At 43.6% G+C, this 17,757-nt stretch overlaps 1 protein-coding gene across 3 annotated transcripts in view; it reads right to left on the bottom strand.

Annotated features, from left to right (window-relative positions):
- RNASET2 (ribonuclease T2) overlaps positions 1–17,757 on the bottom strand; it is a 172,011-nt gene that overhangs the window by 22,346 nt on the left and 131,908 nt on the right. For all 3 annotated transcript variants that reach the window (XM_083176384.1, XM_083176386.1, XM_083176385.1), the window contains 2 exons: positions 17,541–17,605; positions 4,529–4,642 (listed from right to left, as the gene is read on the bottom strand). In XM_083176384.1, the coding sequence (XP_083032510.1) occupies positions 4,529–4,642; positions 17,541–17,605 (179 nt within the window). The remainder of the gene's footprint in view (positions 1–4,528; positions 4,643–17,540; positions 17,606–17,757) is intronic.

The raw sequence follows: 17,757 nt of genomic DNA on the forward strand, positions 1-17,757 counted from the left end.
GCTACCGTTTACTAAAATTTAACGGTCTGAATGATGTGCTTAGATGCATCAAATAGTTTATGTGGTACTTGTGAGTTATCTGGGCTGCCGATTTTTTGATTGTATGCCTTAAGTTAAGGCATACAATCAGATGCGATGCGATGCGATATCGCATCGCATCGCATCGCATGCGATCATCGGATGCGATGACCCGATTTTTCCATAGGAATCAATGTTAAAATGGACTGAGTCCATTTTAACATGGAATTCAATGGGAAAAAGGGGTCCTTTTCATACCCCTACTATCCAAGTGGGCATGGAGTTGGATATCAACCTGTGGCGAGCGTAGCGAGCCACCGAGCCCGAAGCGTGGCGAACGAAGCGAGCCCCGCGAGGGGACGGTATTCTGTGTCCGCTCGCCACGCTTCGGGCTCGGTGGCTCGCTACGCTCGCCACAGTTTTATATCCAACTCCATGCCCACTTGGATAGTAGGGGTATGAAAAGGACCCCTTTTTCCCATTGAATTCCATGTTAAAATGGACTCAGTCCATTTTAACATTGATTCCTATGGAAAAATCGGGTCATCGCATCGCATCGCATCCGATGGTCGCATGCGATGCGATGCGATGTGCCCGATCCGACCCGATTTAGAAATCGGCAGCCCGGATAACTCACAAGTACCGTTTATGTTTTTTAAGAACGAGCATCCCTCCCTGGCGTCACGAGCATTCCCAGATTTATATTACTCTACCTTCGCTAAAAAAAAAAGGGACGGCAATTTTAATACACAACTCTCTAGCGTATAAAATAAATCAGCAATATTCAGACCCATTTAACATTGTAATCATCTCTATTGCAAACAACGTATTAACAGTAGCTTCAGTATATATCCCAAATCTAAAACAAAATAAGTTTTATACAGATTTCTTTAAACAACTAGACAAGATATCAAAGGGCAAAATAATTATAGGAGGTGACTTTAATGCTATAGCCAACCCCAATATGGATAGGGAAGCCGAAACCCCCCCGGAGTATAGTGGTTAGAAAAGAAGCAAAAAGGTTATATGAAAACATTACATCAAACAATTTGTATGATGCCTGGCGGGTTCTCTATCCAAAGGAACGCATATTCACTCACTTCTCAATTCCTCATAAAGTGCACTCCTGACTGGATTACTTTTTGTAAACGCACAAATAACTAAAGATTTGACTAAGGCATGGGTTTCCCCAGTAGTCTGTTCAGATCAGTTAGCGATTACAATAAGGCTCCAACTTAATAACCTGGACCCAGAGGGATATAGGTGGAGATTAAACTCCTCAATTCTGTCCAAACAGAAGGACAGGATAGAGATAGAAAAATCTCTAATAGAATTTTTTGAGCTAAACAATACGGAGGAAGTAAAGCCCGGCATAATATGGGAAGCCCATAAAGCGGCAATTAGAGGCCAGATAATAAAATTAACTAAAACCCAAAAAATAAAAGATGAAAAATTAGCAAAAGAATTAGAGCAACAGATTAGTACGTTAACATTTAATCATCAAATAAAAAAACAATCGGACTATATATAGCAAACTACTTGCATTAAAAAGTCAACTCTTTCAATTATACAAAAAAAACTGCTAATACGATGAAATGGCTCCAATACAAACTCTATTCTAAAGGAGATAAAGCCGATGCCCTATTGGCCCATCGAATACGGAAGAGAAGACAGAGAGATCAAATCTTTTCAATTAAGGATTTTAATAACAATCTAATATACGACCCGAGGGCTATGGGCGGTATTCAATTAGGCTGATTCGCCAGGTTTTTATGGAGATTTTGTGCTGTAAGGCGAATTTCTGACTAAAATGGTGAATCACCCTATTCAATGACCAGATGGCGAATACATTTCAAGGTTTTTTTCGCCATGATTCACCGAGTAGCAATCGATATCTTTTTATGGTGAAGTGGAAGGTGAACTTTTAAAATAAAGTGTTTTGTTTTTTACAATTGGTGTAAAAAAATCTGGAATTTTATTCTGAGGAGGGGCATGCTATTTTTATTCATGTGCTGTAAGCACATGAATATATATTTAATTTAAAAATATATTTTTTTTTTTACACAGACCAGCCAGCAGGGGGCCGGAGCCGAGCCGCTCATTAGATATTCATATATTCACTTCACCCGATCATTACATATTCATGATCGGGTGTAGTTAATATACCTGGTCCCCTGCTGGCACCCCAGGGGGGCAGCCTGTGCTGCCTGGCACCCAGGGAGCCCACCTCCCCCCCCAAACGTTCTGGGGCAGGCAGGGAGACTTCCATCTCCCTGCCTGCCACCGTCCTCAGGCTCCCTGCGTCGTTCGCCGCAGGAGCTCATATTCGCCGGTCAGGGGCAGCGAGCCCCTGACTCGTTGAATACCGGAGCCGGCGAGGCTCCGGAACGCGGCGACCAGTGGCGAATGTGAAGCGAATCCTAAACAGGATTCGCTGCACGTCACCGGTATTCACATTGAATACCGCCCTATGTCGCAGCAGTTCAGAGAGTTCTATAATGTACTATATAATCTTCCAATCTAAATGGAGGAGGAGGAACACAAAATTAGATTCGAAGAATTTATTTCATCATGTAACCTTCCAAGGATGTCAGAGCCCCAAATTTTAGTGTTAGAAGCCCCTATTTATTTGGAAGAGATAGAGCTCACTATTAAATCTTTTAAAAATTCTTCAGCACCCGGCCCAGATGGCCTCTCGGCCATATATTATAAAAAGTTCAGTCAAATCTTAACCCCTAATTTAAAAATTCTGTTCGACTCCATTTTGGATGGACATCCATTAGCTCAAGCGACAACAGCTGAGATAATAAGGATTCCAAAGCCAAATCGAGATCACACCCTTTGCAGTAACTATCGGCTGATTTCATTATTAAATTCAGACCTTAAATTATTTGCGGAAATCTTGGCAAACCGCTTATCAAAGGTCGCACCCTCCATAGTCCACCCGGACCAGGTAGGGTTTATCCCAGCGAGACAGGCCTTTGAAAATATCACGAGAGAAATTGACACAATTCAGGCCATACATAACTCCGAGACTCCCGTCCTACTAATGAGCCTAGATGCAGAAATGGCCTTTGATAGAGTTTCCTGGCCCTATATGAATCAGATACTCCTAAAATACTGAATTAGCGGTAGGTATGGAATAGAATTAAACAAAACTTAATAACAGTCTCTCAATCGATCCGATTTAGAGAAAATACCTTTAAGATATACACACGCTGGTATTTAACCCTGAGTAGATTGAAACATATATACCCAGATGCCAGTGACTGTTGCTGGCAGGAGTCTGGGGATCGGGGCACATTAAGCCACATTTTTTGGGGATGCCCCAGAATTCACGAGACTTGGATGAAAGCGGGGAAACTAATCCAGCAGATAACAGGGGCAGATATCCCCATGGCACCGGAGTATTTTATATTCCCCCTAAAAATACCAGGGGTAGACAATGCAGTACAAAAATTTATATGGTTTGTGCTGGGGGGAGTAAAGATAAAAATAGCCACTAACTGGAAAACAAAGGCCCCTCCATCTATTAATGCCATAAAATAATCCATCTGGCATATATACCAGATGGAACTCTTGGCAAGTATAGTAGAAGAGAAAACAGACAAGTTTAAAGAAATCTGGACCCCATGGTTAGAATATCATAATATTTCGAATTAATAAATCCCTGATAGCAAAGAAAAGCAAAGGACGCGAGGGCCTATAGATGGACAAGCCTCACAATACGACATGGAAACTAACATATCTTTAGAAAACATTAAGATAAGAGGTGCAGAGCAGCATGACAGCACCCTAACCCCCCCCCCCCCCAATCTTCCCCTTGTCTCCCCCCGTTTTGTCTTGTATGTTTAGTGTAAAATTTCAGAAAAGGAAATCTAAAGAGGCCAATCAACCTTTAAATAGAAGCATAGAATCCACAAATAGAAGATAAGAAATACACTGTAAGGAAACATGAAATAAAGAAAAATGATATGTAAATGCATCCAAGAGGTGTAAAAAGAAAAAGTAATGGGCACTATTACAGTTTTGGAATGTACAGGGGAGGCGAGGCTGACCAAGGACTGCGGTATAAAGAGATCAAGCGGATAACTGTGATAAAATATATGAGATAAGAAATTAGGCTAATCGAGAATAATAGCCAGTTAAGACATTGAGGAGTGAATAAGAATAAGCAGATCGGAAAGAACAACGCGCTCCTTGGTCCATACGCCTACCCCTACATGTGAAGGATTTGTATGTAAGCTTGATCATCTCTTGTGATTTCTGTACACCACAGACAGCGATGAATGTAATGTTTCGTATAATTGAAAACAATAAAATAAGAATTAAAAAAGAAAAAAAAGAAAGCAGTGAGCTCTTTTCCTTCTGTTCAAAAAGACAGAAGCAAGTTCACTTGGCAGCCTGATTATAAAGGAGAATAAACCATTGCTAGTGTAGCAGTTTAAGGAAACAGGTTAGTTACAGTACACACAAAGCATAACATAAGAACAGTTTGTAATGACACTACCTGTTAAGATCCACACTGCTGTACAATTCAAGACCCTTGCTGAAGTATTTGTGTTGGGAGTTTAGACATGGTAAGGATGCTGCACAGGTTCCGTGCTTTTGCCATTCATGCTTCCTAGAAAGTGAATAATTTAGAATAACAAGGTTATAAAAAAAAGAAATCTGCTTTTCGGTATACGTTGTGAAATACATATGTAAACAGCAGAAATCTATGAATACAGTCAGAATTACATGGTTACTGTGCTTGCGAATGAGCAGCCCACCTTCATATGCCAGTCATTCATAAAGCTACATTCACACTAGCTGGGATTGACCGGCCACAGCAAACTCCTGGGTCAATCCCGGGTACTGTGAAATAAGCCTTATGGTGTGTACACACGGTAAGATTTGGCTACCGATGTTCCCGATATAGGGAACATCAGGAGCTAAATCGCATGCTTTTTTAGGGCTTGCGAGCCAGATGCGCGCTCCCGTGTGAGCGCAAATCGGCAGCCAGATAGAGAGGGCAGGCAACACTATATAGTGCAGATCTGCGCTATATAGTGTACATTGTGCCCCTCTAGCATGCCATAAGATGCGAGTCCCGATGCGATTTGATCGCATCGGGACTCGCATCTCACAGCATATCCTGCCGTGTGTACACACCATTAGAATGATCGCCGGTTGGGTCTATTTACAGCCCGGTGCGGCACGCAGCAATGCTTATTCCTATGCATACGCATTGAGGCATGATTTAACCCAGCTACATCTGTACTTGTACTCCACCAAATTTTGCTGCTAAAATGTTTATTCAATACCTGCGACACTCAAATGCAGTAGCATCTGGTCATACACTATGTAGACAAAAGTGACTGGACAGCCATGAAATGTTCTGCTATTGCAGCACACATGTCTTTGTGAAGGTGTAAAATGGATTACAGGGGGCACCAAATCATTTGATAACAAAATGGCTTGCTGGAAGGCGCTAACCAAATAAGAAAAGGGAAGCATCAAAGGCTGCTCAGTTGGAGGTATATGCAATGCAGATGTTAGGATGCGGTGGAAGGTCGGAAGGATGCTTTGCAGAAGCATGGTGGATGCTCAGATGTTATAAAGGTCCCAAAAATTCACTGTGTCTTGTGATTAATGCGAGATAGAACAATCATTGCAGGAATGTACCACGCACTGAAAGACCCCCTGAAACTGCAACACAAGGACAACGGCCACTAATGCGTTAGTTTCGATAAGAACACCCATAGGTGTAGGGATTCCCATACACTTGGATATTATGGGTAAACAGCTGCTAATAAACCTTTAATAACAAAGAATGCTCACAATGGTGTAAATAGCACAAAAAACTGTACAGTGAAACAATGGAAGTGAGTGATGTGATTAATCAGGATTAACATTTTTCAGATTCAATTTTTGGCTTTAGACATTCAACTGACAATCGCCAGAGTTTGAAGTATAGAGATGTTCTAGATAACTCTCTCCTACCTACATTGTGGCAGTTCTAAAGAAACCATGATTGTTTTTATTGTACTTAAAGCGGAATGGCAAAACATACCAACATCTGTTGTCCAGGAACTTGTGAACAGTTTGCCAAGCAGGGTGTCTGCAGTAATCACTGCACATGGTGGACCTACAAACTACTGACATCAATAAAATCATGTAGATTTATTTGCCATCATTGTTCATTTACTTGTCTACATAGTCTAGGAGTTCACGGCTGAGGAGATGATAAGGAAGATAAAATGAGGTTTTAATATTTCAGGGGGTCAATTATGTTTATTTATATAAAAGTATTCTGAAGGTGAAAGTACATAGGGGCTGATGCAGATCAGCTGGTGTGACACACTATATGGACAAAAGTATTTGGTCACACATGCCAATATTGAATTTAGCTCATTGCCACAGGTATATAAAATCAAGCACCTAGCTATGACGTCTCCATTTGCATACATATCAGATACTAAAGAGTTCAGGGGTAGATGTAGGAAGCAGTGATAAGGGAGAAGAAGTGATAAAGTGCCTGGTAATTTATCACTGGCCAGTCAGCTCCTAACTGTCCCTTTTTGAGCCCAACCTCTAATTTAACAGTAAGGAGCTGATTGGCCGTTGATAAAGTACCAAGCACTTTATCACTTCTCCCTTATCACTACTTCAAACATTTACCCATCAGTGACTTAAAGTGGGTCAGTTATAGAATGCCACCTTTGCAATAAGAAGATTCATGACATTTCATTCTGGATGGATACCCCACAATCAACTAGAAGTGATATTATTAGAGGATATGGGGGAAATTTACTAAGCGAAATACGCCTAAAATAGGTGTATTCGTATAAGCTAAATACGCCTATTCTTATTCATGGCACATTCCTATTCATATTTCTCAATGCATACGCCATAGAAAAAAAAATACAACTAGGAATCACCAATCATTCCAATGGTGATTCCTAATTTACTAAGCGGTCGTATGCAATATACGGTCGCTAATTAGCGGGATATGGCTGTTAAATGCAGTTAAAATGCGCCAGGAAAATACATTTCATTTTCCAGGCGTATTTGGCAGAGGTCTTCTTCAGCAAAGTAAAAAAAAAATGGCTTGGATTTTTTTTTTTTTTTAAAGACATTTTTATTCTATTTTTTTCAGAAAAAGAAGAATCATCATACAATACAACAAGTAAATGTGACATTGCAAATAACAAATAAAGAGACAATACACCACCCAGATCTTGTTTTGTCCGTCTGTCTCCGTCACAGTAAAGTGGATAAAATACACTAGCATTATTATATGACAAGGAGTTGAAAAATATCTGGGCAATATATCGCCTCCACATCACTCAAACAACAAGAAGAAAAGGGGAGGGGGGGAGGGGAGGAAAAGTGGGGGAGACATGACGAATAAACTTTGCCGGGGACAGTTTTACAGATAGAAAGAAAAGGCCTCACCTTGGCAACCTAAAAAAATAAATAAAAAAAAGTGACTGTGCCTATGATGCATTGAGTATCCAGAACTTCCCCAGATTAAGTGGTGGCTAACGGAAGGGCCAGTTGACGAGTCATGAACCAGGTCGTATTCTCGAAAATTTTCTGTATAGCAGTTTGTATTGAAACATCTAGTGTCAAAATATATATGTCCCACTTAGCGTAAAAACGAGCCACCCCTTTTTCTATGTCGGACAATGCAGCCTGCCGTTCAAAGAAGAGAATTTTAAGGATAGAGTTTTTCAGTTCGGTGAGAGTGTGGGGGTTTCTATGTATCCAGTGAGTCAATATCAGCTTCTTCGCCAAACCCAATATTAGTGTGAGTAGTGGAGTAATAGCTTTCTTGTTTGAACCCAAATCCCATTCCGCGTAATAAAAGAACAGAAAGGGGAGCGGGTTATATGTCAGCTTCAATTTAAACAGTGCATTGAGGAAACCCAGTAGCCTTCTCCAGAATATTTTTACCAGGCCAACATTCCCAAAAATTGTGGAAAAAAGTGGCGCCTCTCATCTTACACATAGGGCATAGGCCTAGGTCGCCAGGTATGAAGTGGCTTCTCTGCTGTTGGGAGATATAGGCTCTGTTGATGAATTTTAAGTGGGTTTCCTGAAGGGAAGCAGACTGAAGGTATTTCAATGAATATGGGAGTTTTTTTAGAAGAGCTTTATAGGCTGGAAGTGAAGGGATATCTATTTTCCATCTAAGGGTTAGCTGGTGCATTAATTTTTCTTGTGGAGTTATTACCAGATGTTGATAGAGATACCCTATCCTATACCCTAATATGTTGTGTGGGACTAACAGGGAGAGGATCGGGTCTGAGGTAGTGGGAGTGGTGAACGGTTTTGGCTGGGATTGCGCATAGTGTCGAGGCTGCAAGTACATGAAGAACTGGGAATGGGGTATATTGTTTTCCGAGGTCAAGTGGGAGAAGGGGTGGATGGTGGAGCCACCTGGATCAAATATGTTACGTATAAAGGAGATGCCTTTCTGTCTCCACTCCAGGTATATGTTGTTGTCTAATCCCGGGGGGAAACAAGGGTTGCCCCAGAAGGTGGGAAAAGGTGAACTCACAAAATTTCTGCCAAACTGCCCATTGATTACTATCCACATTCTATATGTGTCTTTAAAAAGGACATTATCTTTTATCTGGTCAGGGATTTTGGTACTTGTGTAGTTTCACGGCACGAGCATGGCGCTGTGCTACTTCCGAATGTACGCTCGCCACTAAATATGTCAAAAAAAGTAACTTAACTCCATGCCAACATGGATAGTTCATACCTCCACTATCCATGTTGGCATGGAGTTGATTTTAAATAGCGTGGTGAGCGTAGCGAGCCACCGAGCCCGCAGCGTGGGCGAGCGAAGCGAGCCCCGTAAGGGGACTCAGATGCACGGCGCCATGCTGGCGCCGTGAAACTACACAAGTACCGGGATTTTTCCCAATGATGAATGTAGGAGAGCTGCCGGAGAGTAGGGATGAAAGAGGGCTATTTCTAGGTTATTATTAGTGTAATTAGATTTTTGAAAGAACCAGTCAGTTGCGTATCTGAAGAGTGCTGCATGTGAAAACGCCTGAGCCTGGGGAAGACCAAAACCTCCTTCCGATTTTGGGAGGAACAGCCTAGCCATTGACATTCTGGGTTTTTTAGATGCCCATATAAATTTTTATATCATGGAATTATATTGAGATATCTTTTTTAGATAAAGAGAGAGGAAGCATTTGTAGCAAGTAAGATAATTTCGGGAATAAGACACTTTTTACCACAATAACGCGGCCATATGGGGAGAGAGGAAGTGTCATCCATCTGTCTATCAGTTTGGACATTGCCTGTAGTGCCGGTTTAAAATTAGTCACATACAACGCATCTATCTGTAGTGGTATCAGGACCCCCAGATATTTGAGGTGTCGTGTACATATGCTAAATTGTTGTAAGGACAGACATGTCTCCACTACTGAAGAGGGTAAGGCTATGGGGAACAGTTGAGACTTGGAGTAATTAATCTTGAAGCCTGAAAAAGTGCCAAAGGAGTCTATAGTGGACATGGCTGCTGGGATAGCAAGATGTGGGTTTGAAAAGAATAAGAGCATGTCGTCATCAAACATGCTGAGTTTGACTTCTGCTGTCCCTATTTTGATACCTGTAAAGGAGGGTGTGTTGCATAGTCTAACCGCTAGGGTTTCAAGGGCAAGGGCAAATAGCAGCGGGGAAAGGGGGCAGCCCTGTCGGGTGCCTCTAAGTATTGGGAAAGGGGGGGATAAATAACTATTGGCCAGAACCTGTGATCGTGCATCTGCATACAAATTTCTGACTGCATCGGAAAAGGCCTCCGGGATTCCAAATTCTCGGAAGGTGGTGAAAAGGTGGTCCCAAAATATCATGTCAAAGGCCTTTTCGGCCTCCAGAGACAGCACAGCATGGGGTTGCTTGGTCCCCGAGGCCTGTAACCACTGCAGAGCCGAAATGAGTTTTCTAACGTTTAATACAGAGTGCCTACCCCAGATAAACCCAGTTTGGTCTTTGTTGATTACTGAGGGTAAAATAAATTTGAGTCTGTCTGCTAGTAATTTGGTGTAAAGTTTATAGTCTGTGTTGAGAAGAGAAGTCGATAGGAGGAGGGCAGTGTGGGGTCGCGTCCCGGTTTCAATATGACTTTGAGCAGGGCAGAATTAAAATAGGCAGGTTGGGGGGGCACCCTTTAGGAGGGCATTAAAGAAGGCTGTTAGTGGAGCTGTCAGTTTAGGCGCCAGCAATTTGTAGTACTCACTGGTCAGACTGTCTGGGCCTGGGGCTTTACCAGTTTTAAGTTGACCTTTAGCTCGCAATATGTCCTCCTCAGTTAAGTCTGACATTAAGGAGCTGGTCTTATCCGACGTCAGGGTCGGCAAGGAGACCGAGGCCCAGAAGGATGCCTTTCTAGATTCATCGACAGGGGAAGGAGTGTATAATCGTGAATAAAACGTATGCAGTATATTAGAAATGTCCTGGCCCTTATGTACCACTGTCTGATAGTGCTGTGATAATGGTGGGAGGGTGTTGTCCTTTGAGTAAATTGGTCATTAACCGGTTAGATTTACCTCCAAATTTGTGGTACTTGCTCTGTGTCTGGAATGTCATACGTGTTTCCATTTTTGACAGTAGGGCATCAAACACTGTTTTGGCCTGATTAAATGCTGTCTTGTTGGTTGTGGTGGGTGTGGTTTTAAAGGTTTGGTAAGCATTGGTTAGGGTCGTCTGGGCTTCTAGATAAAGTTTTGCTTTTTCTCTGCGTATGTGGGAGTTATATGAAATGATAGTGCCACGGAGTACCGGCTTAGATGCCTGCCAAAAGAGGAGTGGTGAATCACTTTCTGTGGATGTAATCCATCCAAGTTGTCTCCAGTAGAGATTTAAACTTGTTGGAGTTTTCCAGGTGGCTGGGGAAGCGCCAGTGAATATATGAGCCACTATCTTGAGAGGGAAGCAATGATATCCAACATGCAGCGTGGTCAGAGACCGATATTGTTTCTATTCCAGAGTCATGCACCGATGGGAAGGCTCTAGTTGAAACAAGAATGTAATCTATGCGGGAGAGCATATTGTGGGCAGCAGACAGGCATGAGAATTCCCTCTCTGTGGGGTGGCAAGCCCGCCATATGTCAGTGAGGTGTAAACTGGCCATTAAATATTGTATACCATGTCTAGGGGGGACCCTCCTACGTACTCATGAGGTTTCCCTGTCTAACACATTGGATGAGACAACGTTAAAATCTCCTGCCAAAATGATTGTGGAATCTAGGTAAGGGGTGAGTAGGGTGACTAAACTGCGAAAAAACAATTTGGAAAAAACATTAGGAGCATATACATTACAGAGCGTGTACCGGAGTTAGTGTATGGTGGCCTCCACAAGTATGAATCTGCCCTCCGGATCGGTGGTGGAAGAGTGTATAGTAACAGGAGTTTGCTTCCTGGCTAAAATCACCACTCCCCTAGATTTAGAGTTATAGGGGGACGATGCCAGCACCGTCCATCCCATAGAATTTAATTTAAGCATTTCCGGGAGGGTCAAGTGGGTCTCCTGTAAGAAAACAATCTCCGCCCCCAACTTATGCAGGTAGAGAGTCTTCTTTCGTTTGGAGGGGATGTGGAAACCACCAACATTCAGCGTCACTATTTTCAAATCAGACATTTAACAATATAAAGAAAGGCGAGTGAACAGTAATGTTAGCATCAAGTCTAGTTTTGTATGTGAGACCGTATATCGTATATCTATAGAATACATCCTGCTTGCCATCCTCGACAGAGACAAAACAATACATAGGAGGGAAAAACATGGAGGAAAAGGAGGGAAGGGTTAGTACATATGGGGGAAACCAGGGGCACGGGTCGGCCAGCTTAGTATTCAGTAGCATTGCTGTACAAGTGTGGATAATTGCAGTGAGCATCACACCCGGGGTCCCTGACGCCCCAATCAAACAACACAAAAACAAACATACAAGAGGAGCTCCCATTGGCAGAATAGGCCTCTGGGTGCCGTGGTCCCTGGGAAAAGCAGCATAAGCGCGGCAACACAAGGCTCGCCCCAGCCATCAAATAACTTTTTTTTTTTTTTTCACGCATATTTTTAAACACTAAAATACGTATCACCTTTAACAGGTCAAAGATAAACCAGAGGGAAAGGGTGCAGGGTTGACCCCATAATCCAAGCAAAGTTGTTGCAAACCTGCTCTCGTGCAGTTTTATGGGGGCCTATAGGAGGGACACCAAAATGTCTCTGCAGTCGGGTTGGCATCTGGATAAAACCAGCACCAGACTCAAAATACAGAGGTCAAAAGGAGTAGGGGTCCCCCGTATTTTCAAAACCAGCACGAGACCAAACCAGCCACCAGGGAAATGCCACAGACTTGGGGGCAGGGGCTGGCTGGCAACTTTCAGCCTGGGGGGCAACACAAGCAAGTGGCCCATCACCATCGCCATCGTTTCACCATCCTACCCTCTCCCCTCTAGTATGCAGCAAGGATTAAACAATCCTTCCCCACCACACACATACACCAGAAATGGGGACAGTGCGCGCCGAAGGTGCATTGCAAAAATTTACACTAAAATGCCCATTACACATAATGTCACACACCATAATGCTCATTACACATAATGCCAACACTGTAATGCCCATCACACATAATAGCAACACCGTAATGCCCATCACACATAATGCCAACACCGTAATGCCCATCACACATTGCCAACACCATAATGCCCATTACACATAATGTCACACACCGTAATACCAATTAAATATAATGTCACACACTGTAATGGCCATTACACATAATGCCAACATCGTAATGCCCATTAAACATAATGCCACACCGTAATGCCAATTAAATATAATGCCACACACGTAATGCCCATTACACATAATGCCAATGTCGTAATGCCCATTACACATAATGCCAACACTGCAATTCCAATTAAATATAATGCCACACACCGTAATGCCCACTAGACATAATTCCAACAACATAATGCCCATAAAACATAATGCCACACGCCGTAATGCCCAGTACACATAATGGCCAATACCATAATGCCCATTAAATATAATAATGCCTATTACATATTATACTATATAACTTCTGCTTACCTACATGCTCATTATCAGAGGAACGTCACTTGTTGCCAGGGGTTTCATTTCTGCCATGGGGAGTGATATTTCTTGCAGGGGGGAGCCAGGGTACATGCACGTCGCCAAAGGGTTCATTTAAATAGCGCGCCAGCGCTACCCGAATCTGCACTTCTGGGTAGCGCTGGCAGCGCTGTTCTCTTCTGACAGACACTAGAGGTATGGCAGTACCTCTAGTGTCTGTCTCCTCTAAGGCAGCGGCCATTTTTGGAGAGGCCGTCACCTTAGGCTACTCTACATTCATGCGGCCGGGGTTTGCTGGACAGGGAGGTGGCCGGCGGCTGCGGCAGCGTGTGCAAGATGCACATAGCCGGCCCAGCCAGTAAATAGTCAGACCGGCCTGGGGGGCATGTGGCCCCCTGCCCCCCGGGCCAAGCACGCCCCTGCTTGGGGGAGACTTTTTACACAAGTCCCCCCAGCCAAATCATTTACCCCCTGAGAAGTCAGCCTGGGCAGGGATCCTGGGGAAGTTGCGACCCCCCCAATAAAGGGGTGTCCCCCCCTCCAGAATTGTATTGCCAGTCTTAAACCTGGGGCTGTCCCGGTGCCCTTGAGCGGTCGGCATGGGGCTGATAGTAGTGAAAAAATAGAACAAACTAGTGTGTATTGCTGTAGAACTTTAAGTCCAAGCATGCCTGCACCACATGCAGGGACTTGGAGAACCACAAGTCCCAGCATGCAAGGCATTAAAGGGCCCGCTGGAACTTGTAGTTCCACAACAGTACAAATATTGAAATAAACACACACTGACACAATGAAAGTAAAACGTTATTACAAACACAGCCTGTAAATACAGATACTTCCCTACAGTGACACATAGGAAGGTACTTGTGGAAGGAGACCATACTCACCAGGGTCCTTCAGGGTAGATCACGTCCTTTTCGTTCCATGAAGGCATCCCGGGAACTTGGCAAAACAAAAAACTGACAGTTGCCGATCCCTTAATTAACTGAGGAGAGCTGCAGAAAGCTTTGTTTACTTTCTGCGGCTCCAACCCCGAATAACGCTATTGGCCGCCTAGCAATAGTTCTACAGCAATATACAATATACAAATAGTTTATTCTATTTTTTTACAATATCATCAGCCCGGTGACCGCCATCCAGGAGCACCGGGGAAAGCCTCAGGCTTCAGCCTGCGCAAGTAAATTCCGGAGGGGGGACCCCACTTCCCCAGTATCCCTGCCCATGCTGACCGGTCAGGGTGTAAATGCTTTAGCCGGGGAGACTTGTACAAAAAGTATTCCCCGGCTGTGGCATTACCCTCCTGGCTGGTTGGACCTGGTGCTAGTTTTGAAAATACGGGGGACTCCTACTCAATTTGTCCCCCATATTTTTGGAACTGGACCGCCCCTTGAGCTTGGTGCTGATTTTAAAAAATCCAGGAAACCCCTATTTAGTTTGTTTCCTGATTATTTAAATCCATCAGAAATCGACTGCCTACGCTAGGGATGGGAACCTTTGGCCCTCTAGCTGTTGTTGAACTACACATCCCAGCATGCCCTGCAACAGTTTTAGGATTGCCATATAGCCAGTGACAGATTAAGGTCTAAATGGCCCTGAAGCTGAAAATTATCAAGGGCCTCTTATACGCAATAATAGGAGTTGTGGCCAGCACCTAATAATGTGGGGGCGTGACCTCTGTTTGGGTGGTCTGCTCATGGGTGTGTCTCTATTTGTGTAAATACTTTCAAATAATTATATATGCCTGGAAAAGTCAGGGGGCTGGCATAGGAAAAATGCAAAGGGTTTAGTATAGGGTGGAAAATGACAAAGAGACTGGCATATGCAAGGGCCTGGCACAGAAAAGAGGGAAAATAGAAGCTGCAGATATACCGGAGGGCACATGGCACCATATATTGCCAGGTGCACTCTAAAGGTGCACCCTCAGAACTCCAATGTCCTAAAAATCTTGCGGGGTGAGGCGGCACTCCAGTCATAAAAAAAAAAATGCTGAAAGCCAAAACTTGGTAGACAACATTTCAGCACCTTTTATGTGGTTACCTAAGTTTACCACACCATACTGTATAACCCTTATACAAATCATGCAACACAATAGTGACCACTTTATACTGTACTTGCCTCTTACACAATGCCACATGGAATGAGCCAAAATTCACCTTATGCCACACAGATTAAGGCAAAATTCACATTTTGCCACATGGATTGAGCAAAAAAATTCACAATATGCTTCCTAAACAGGGACATTGTGCGCAAAAGGCGCGCATAAAAAATTTACACCCGAAATGCCCATTACATGTTAAGCCACACACACCATAATGTCCATTAAGTATAATGCCAAACACCATAATCCATATTAAAAATTATGCTACATAAGTGCTGCTTACCTACATACTCATTGCCAGGGGTTCCATGTTCATTGCCAGGGGTTCCATGCTCGTTGCCATGTGGGATTACATACTCATTGCCAAGGGGGAATACATGCTCACGGTAACCGGGGGAGAGCCGCTGGGCAGAAGTGACATCCATTGACAGCCGGGCATAGAGCAGGGGGCTGCAGTTCCCGGCTATTTGAAAAAATACCCTTTTCACAACAGAACATGCAGGGACTTACCCAGGAATATGGTCCCAGGATCATGCAGGGACATTCCCGGGCTGGCCCCTCTTACACCATCCTAGTCTCTCTACATTTTCTGGTGTGAGGGGAGAGAAAACACCCTCCCCCCATTCATCAGCTGGCTATATCTTCGGAAACCAACTGAACCATTTACATGAGACCTGTATCATATTGAATGATCTTTTGAGTGGGCTTTGAATGATTTTTGTCCCGTGAAACTGGACCACCCACTTGGTTCCAGAAAAATCTGCCCTCAAACAACATGAACAGCCATGAAATTATATATCAGAAATGAACAAATTGGTTTACCCGCAATATCTCCGGAGCCAATTAACCCATATAGACCAGACTGTTATCAGATGATTGAAGGCCGGGGTTTGGGGTTTAAATGAGATCAATCTCAAGCTTCTGTGATGCAGGAGGGGGAACTGGCAGCTGTTGGAACCGGTTTGGGGGGGGGGTCAGAATTAGTGGGTCCCCTGTTATCCGGGGGACAGGGGGTTAAACAGCGCGGGGGTTAAACAGCGAGGATCGCTGGTTTTCTGCAATCCTCGCTGTTTAACCCCCTCGCCGGCCGCATTGAATACATGCCATTGAATCTTATATGGGCAGAGCGGATGTCATAATGGTTAGCGATATTGATTCACAGCACTGAGGTCATGGATTTAAAATTTCCACAATGGCCCGAACTGTGTCGAGTTTGTATATTCTCCACCTGCCTATGTGGTTTCCTCCCACAATCCAGAAATACATTATACTGGTGGGTTAATTGGATTCCAATAAGCTTAACCCTAGCATAAATGTGTGTACAAATGTTTTAGGAAACAGATTGAAAGCTTAACTGCAGCAAACATGGATCTGAATGGCCAAATATTCTCTGTAAAAAGCACTGTGGAATTTGTGAGAGCTAAATAAATAACTGGTAATATATATATATATATAGATATATATCTATATCTATATATATATGCACAGCCACCCAGATCCGCTCTGCCTATGGAAGCATAAATAGCTTTTAACACCCTTAATGCTGCAAAACACAATAACTGCATCAGTTCCTTAATATATACAGATACATACAAAAGTAAACTGTCCATGTGTGTACACCCATATTCTCTGTGAAGTCTACATTCACTTAGACAAAATGTGACAATAAAAAAAGAAAAAAAAGAAAACGGCAGATGTATGACTGGGCGTTATGGGGGAGAAGGGGTATCAGCGCACGTTATGTGCACTGATACCGCTTCTCCCCCATGTATGATGGAGCCGAGATAGCGCCCCTATCCATATCGGCGCTGCTATCTAAATGATAGCAGGCCGAATGTATGAATGGTCAGCATCGCTGAACGTTACGCCCGCTGCTGGTTTTGGCTTCGACAGCATCAGGCTAGCGAAGCCCTATCTAAACAGCAGGGACAGCGCTGTCCCTGCTGTTAGGTCTGGGCTGCGCTGGGGATCGCACGTGAGTAGCGAGATCCCGCGCATGCCCAGTGCAGCCGGCTGGGGGACAGGAGACAGCACATCAGTGTAAACTCCATCTCCAGGAGGGGACATCGCCGGAGGGGGGAGTTAGCGCTCCCCCGCTTCGGCAGACAAGATGTTAATACATCTTGTCGATGTCCCTTCCTGCTTCGCCTCGTTAATGAGGCGAAGCAGGAAGTATTATAGCGGTGCGATAAGCGCTGCTATAATACATCTGCCCCAGTGATTGTACTGTATGTGAAAATCCCCCTAAACATCTTTAAAATGATGAATGTGTAAAACTTCTTAAGGCATTCCTCTCCTTCATTTTCACCAAAAATTATTTACCAAAACTGAGTGCGATTTTGATGAAGAAGGTCAGGCCAACACTTGTTCATTTCTTCCAAAATGTCCTAGAAGAAACAAACAATATAGATAAGGCAATGAATGTAACTAGAACTAACAAATGATTACAAGGTGTTAAGGTGCCCATACACATTAAGCCCCCCATACACGGTCCGTTTTGTACTTTTAAAGTACCCCTCGTATCAGATCGCATGCCTTG

This window comes from Crinia signifera, chromosome 3 (genome assembly GCF_055691185.1).
Source record: "Crinia signifera chromosome 3, ASM5569118v1, whole genome shotgun sequence".
Lineage (NCBI taxonomy): Eukaryota > Metazoa > Chordata > Amphibia > Anura > Myobatrachidae > Crinia > Crinia signifera.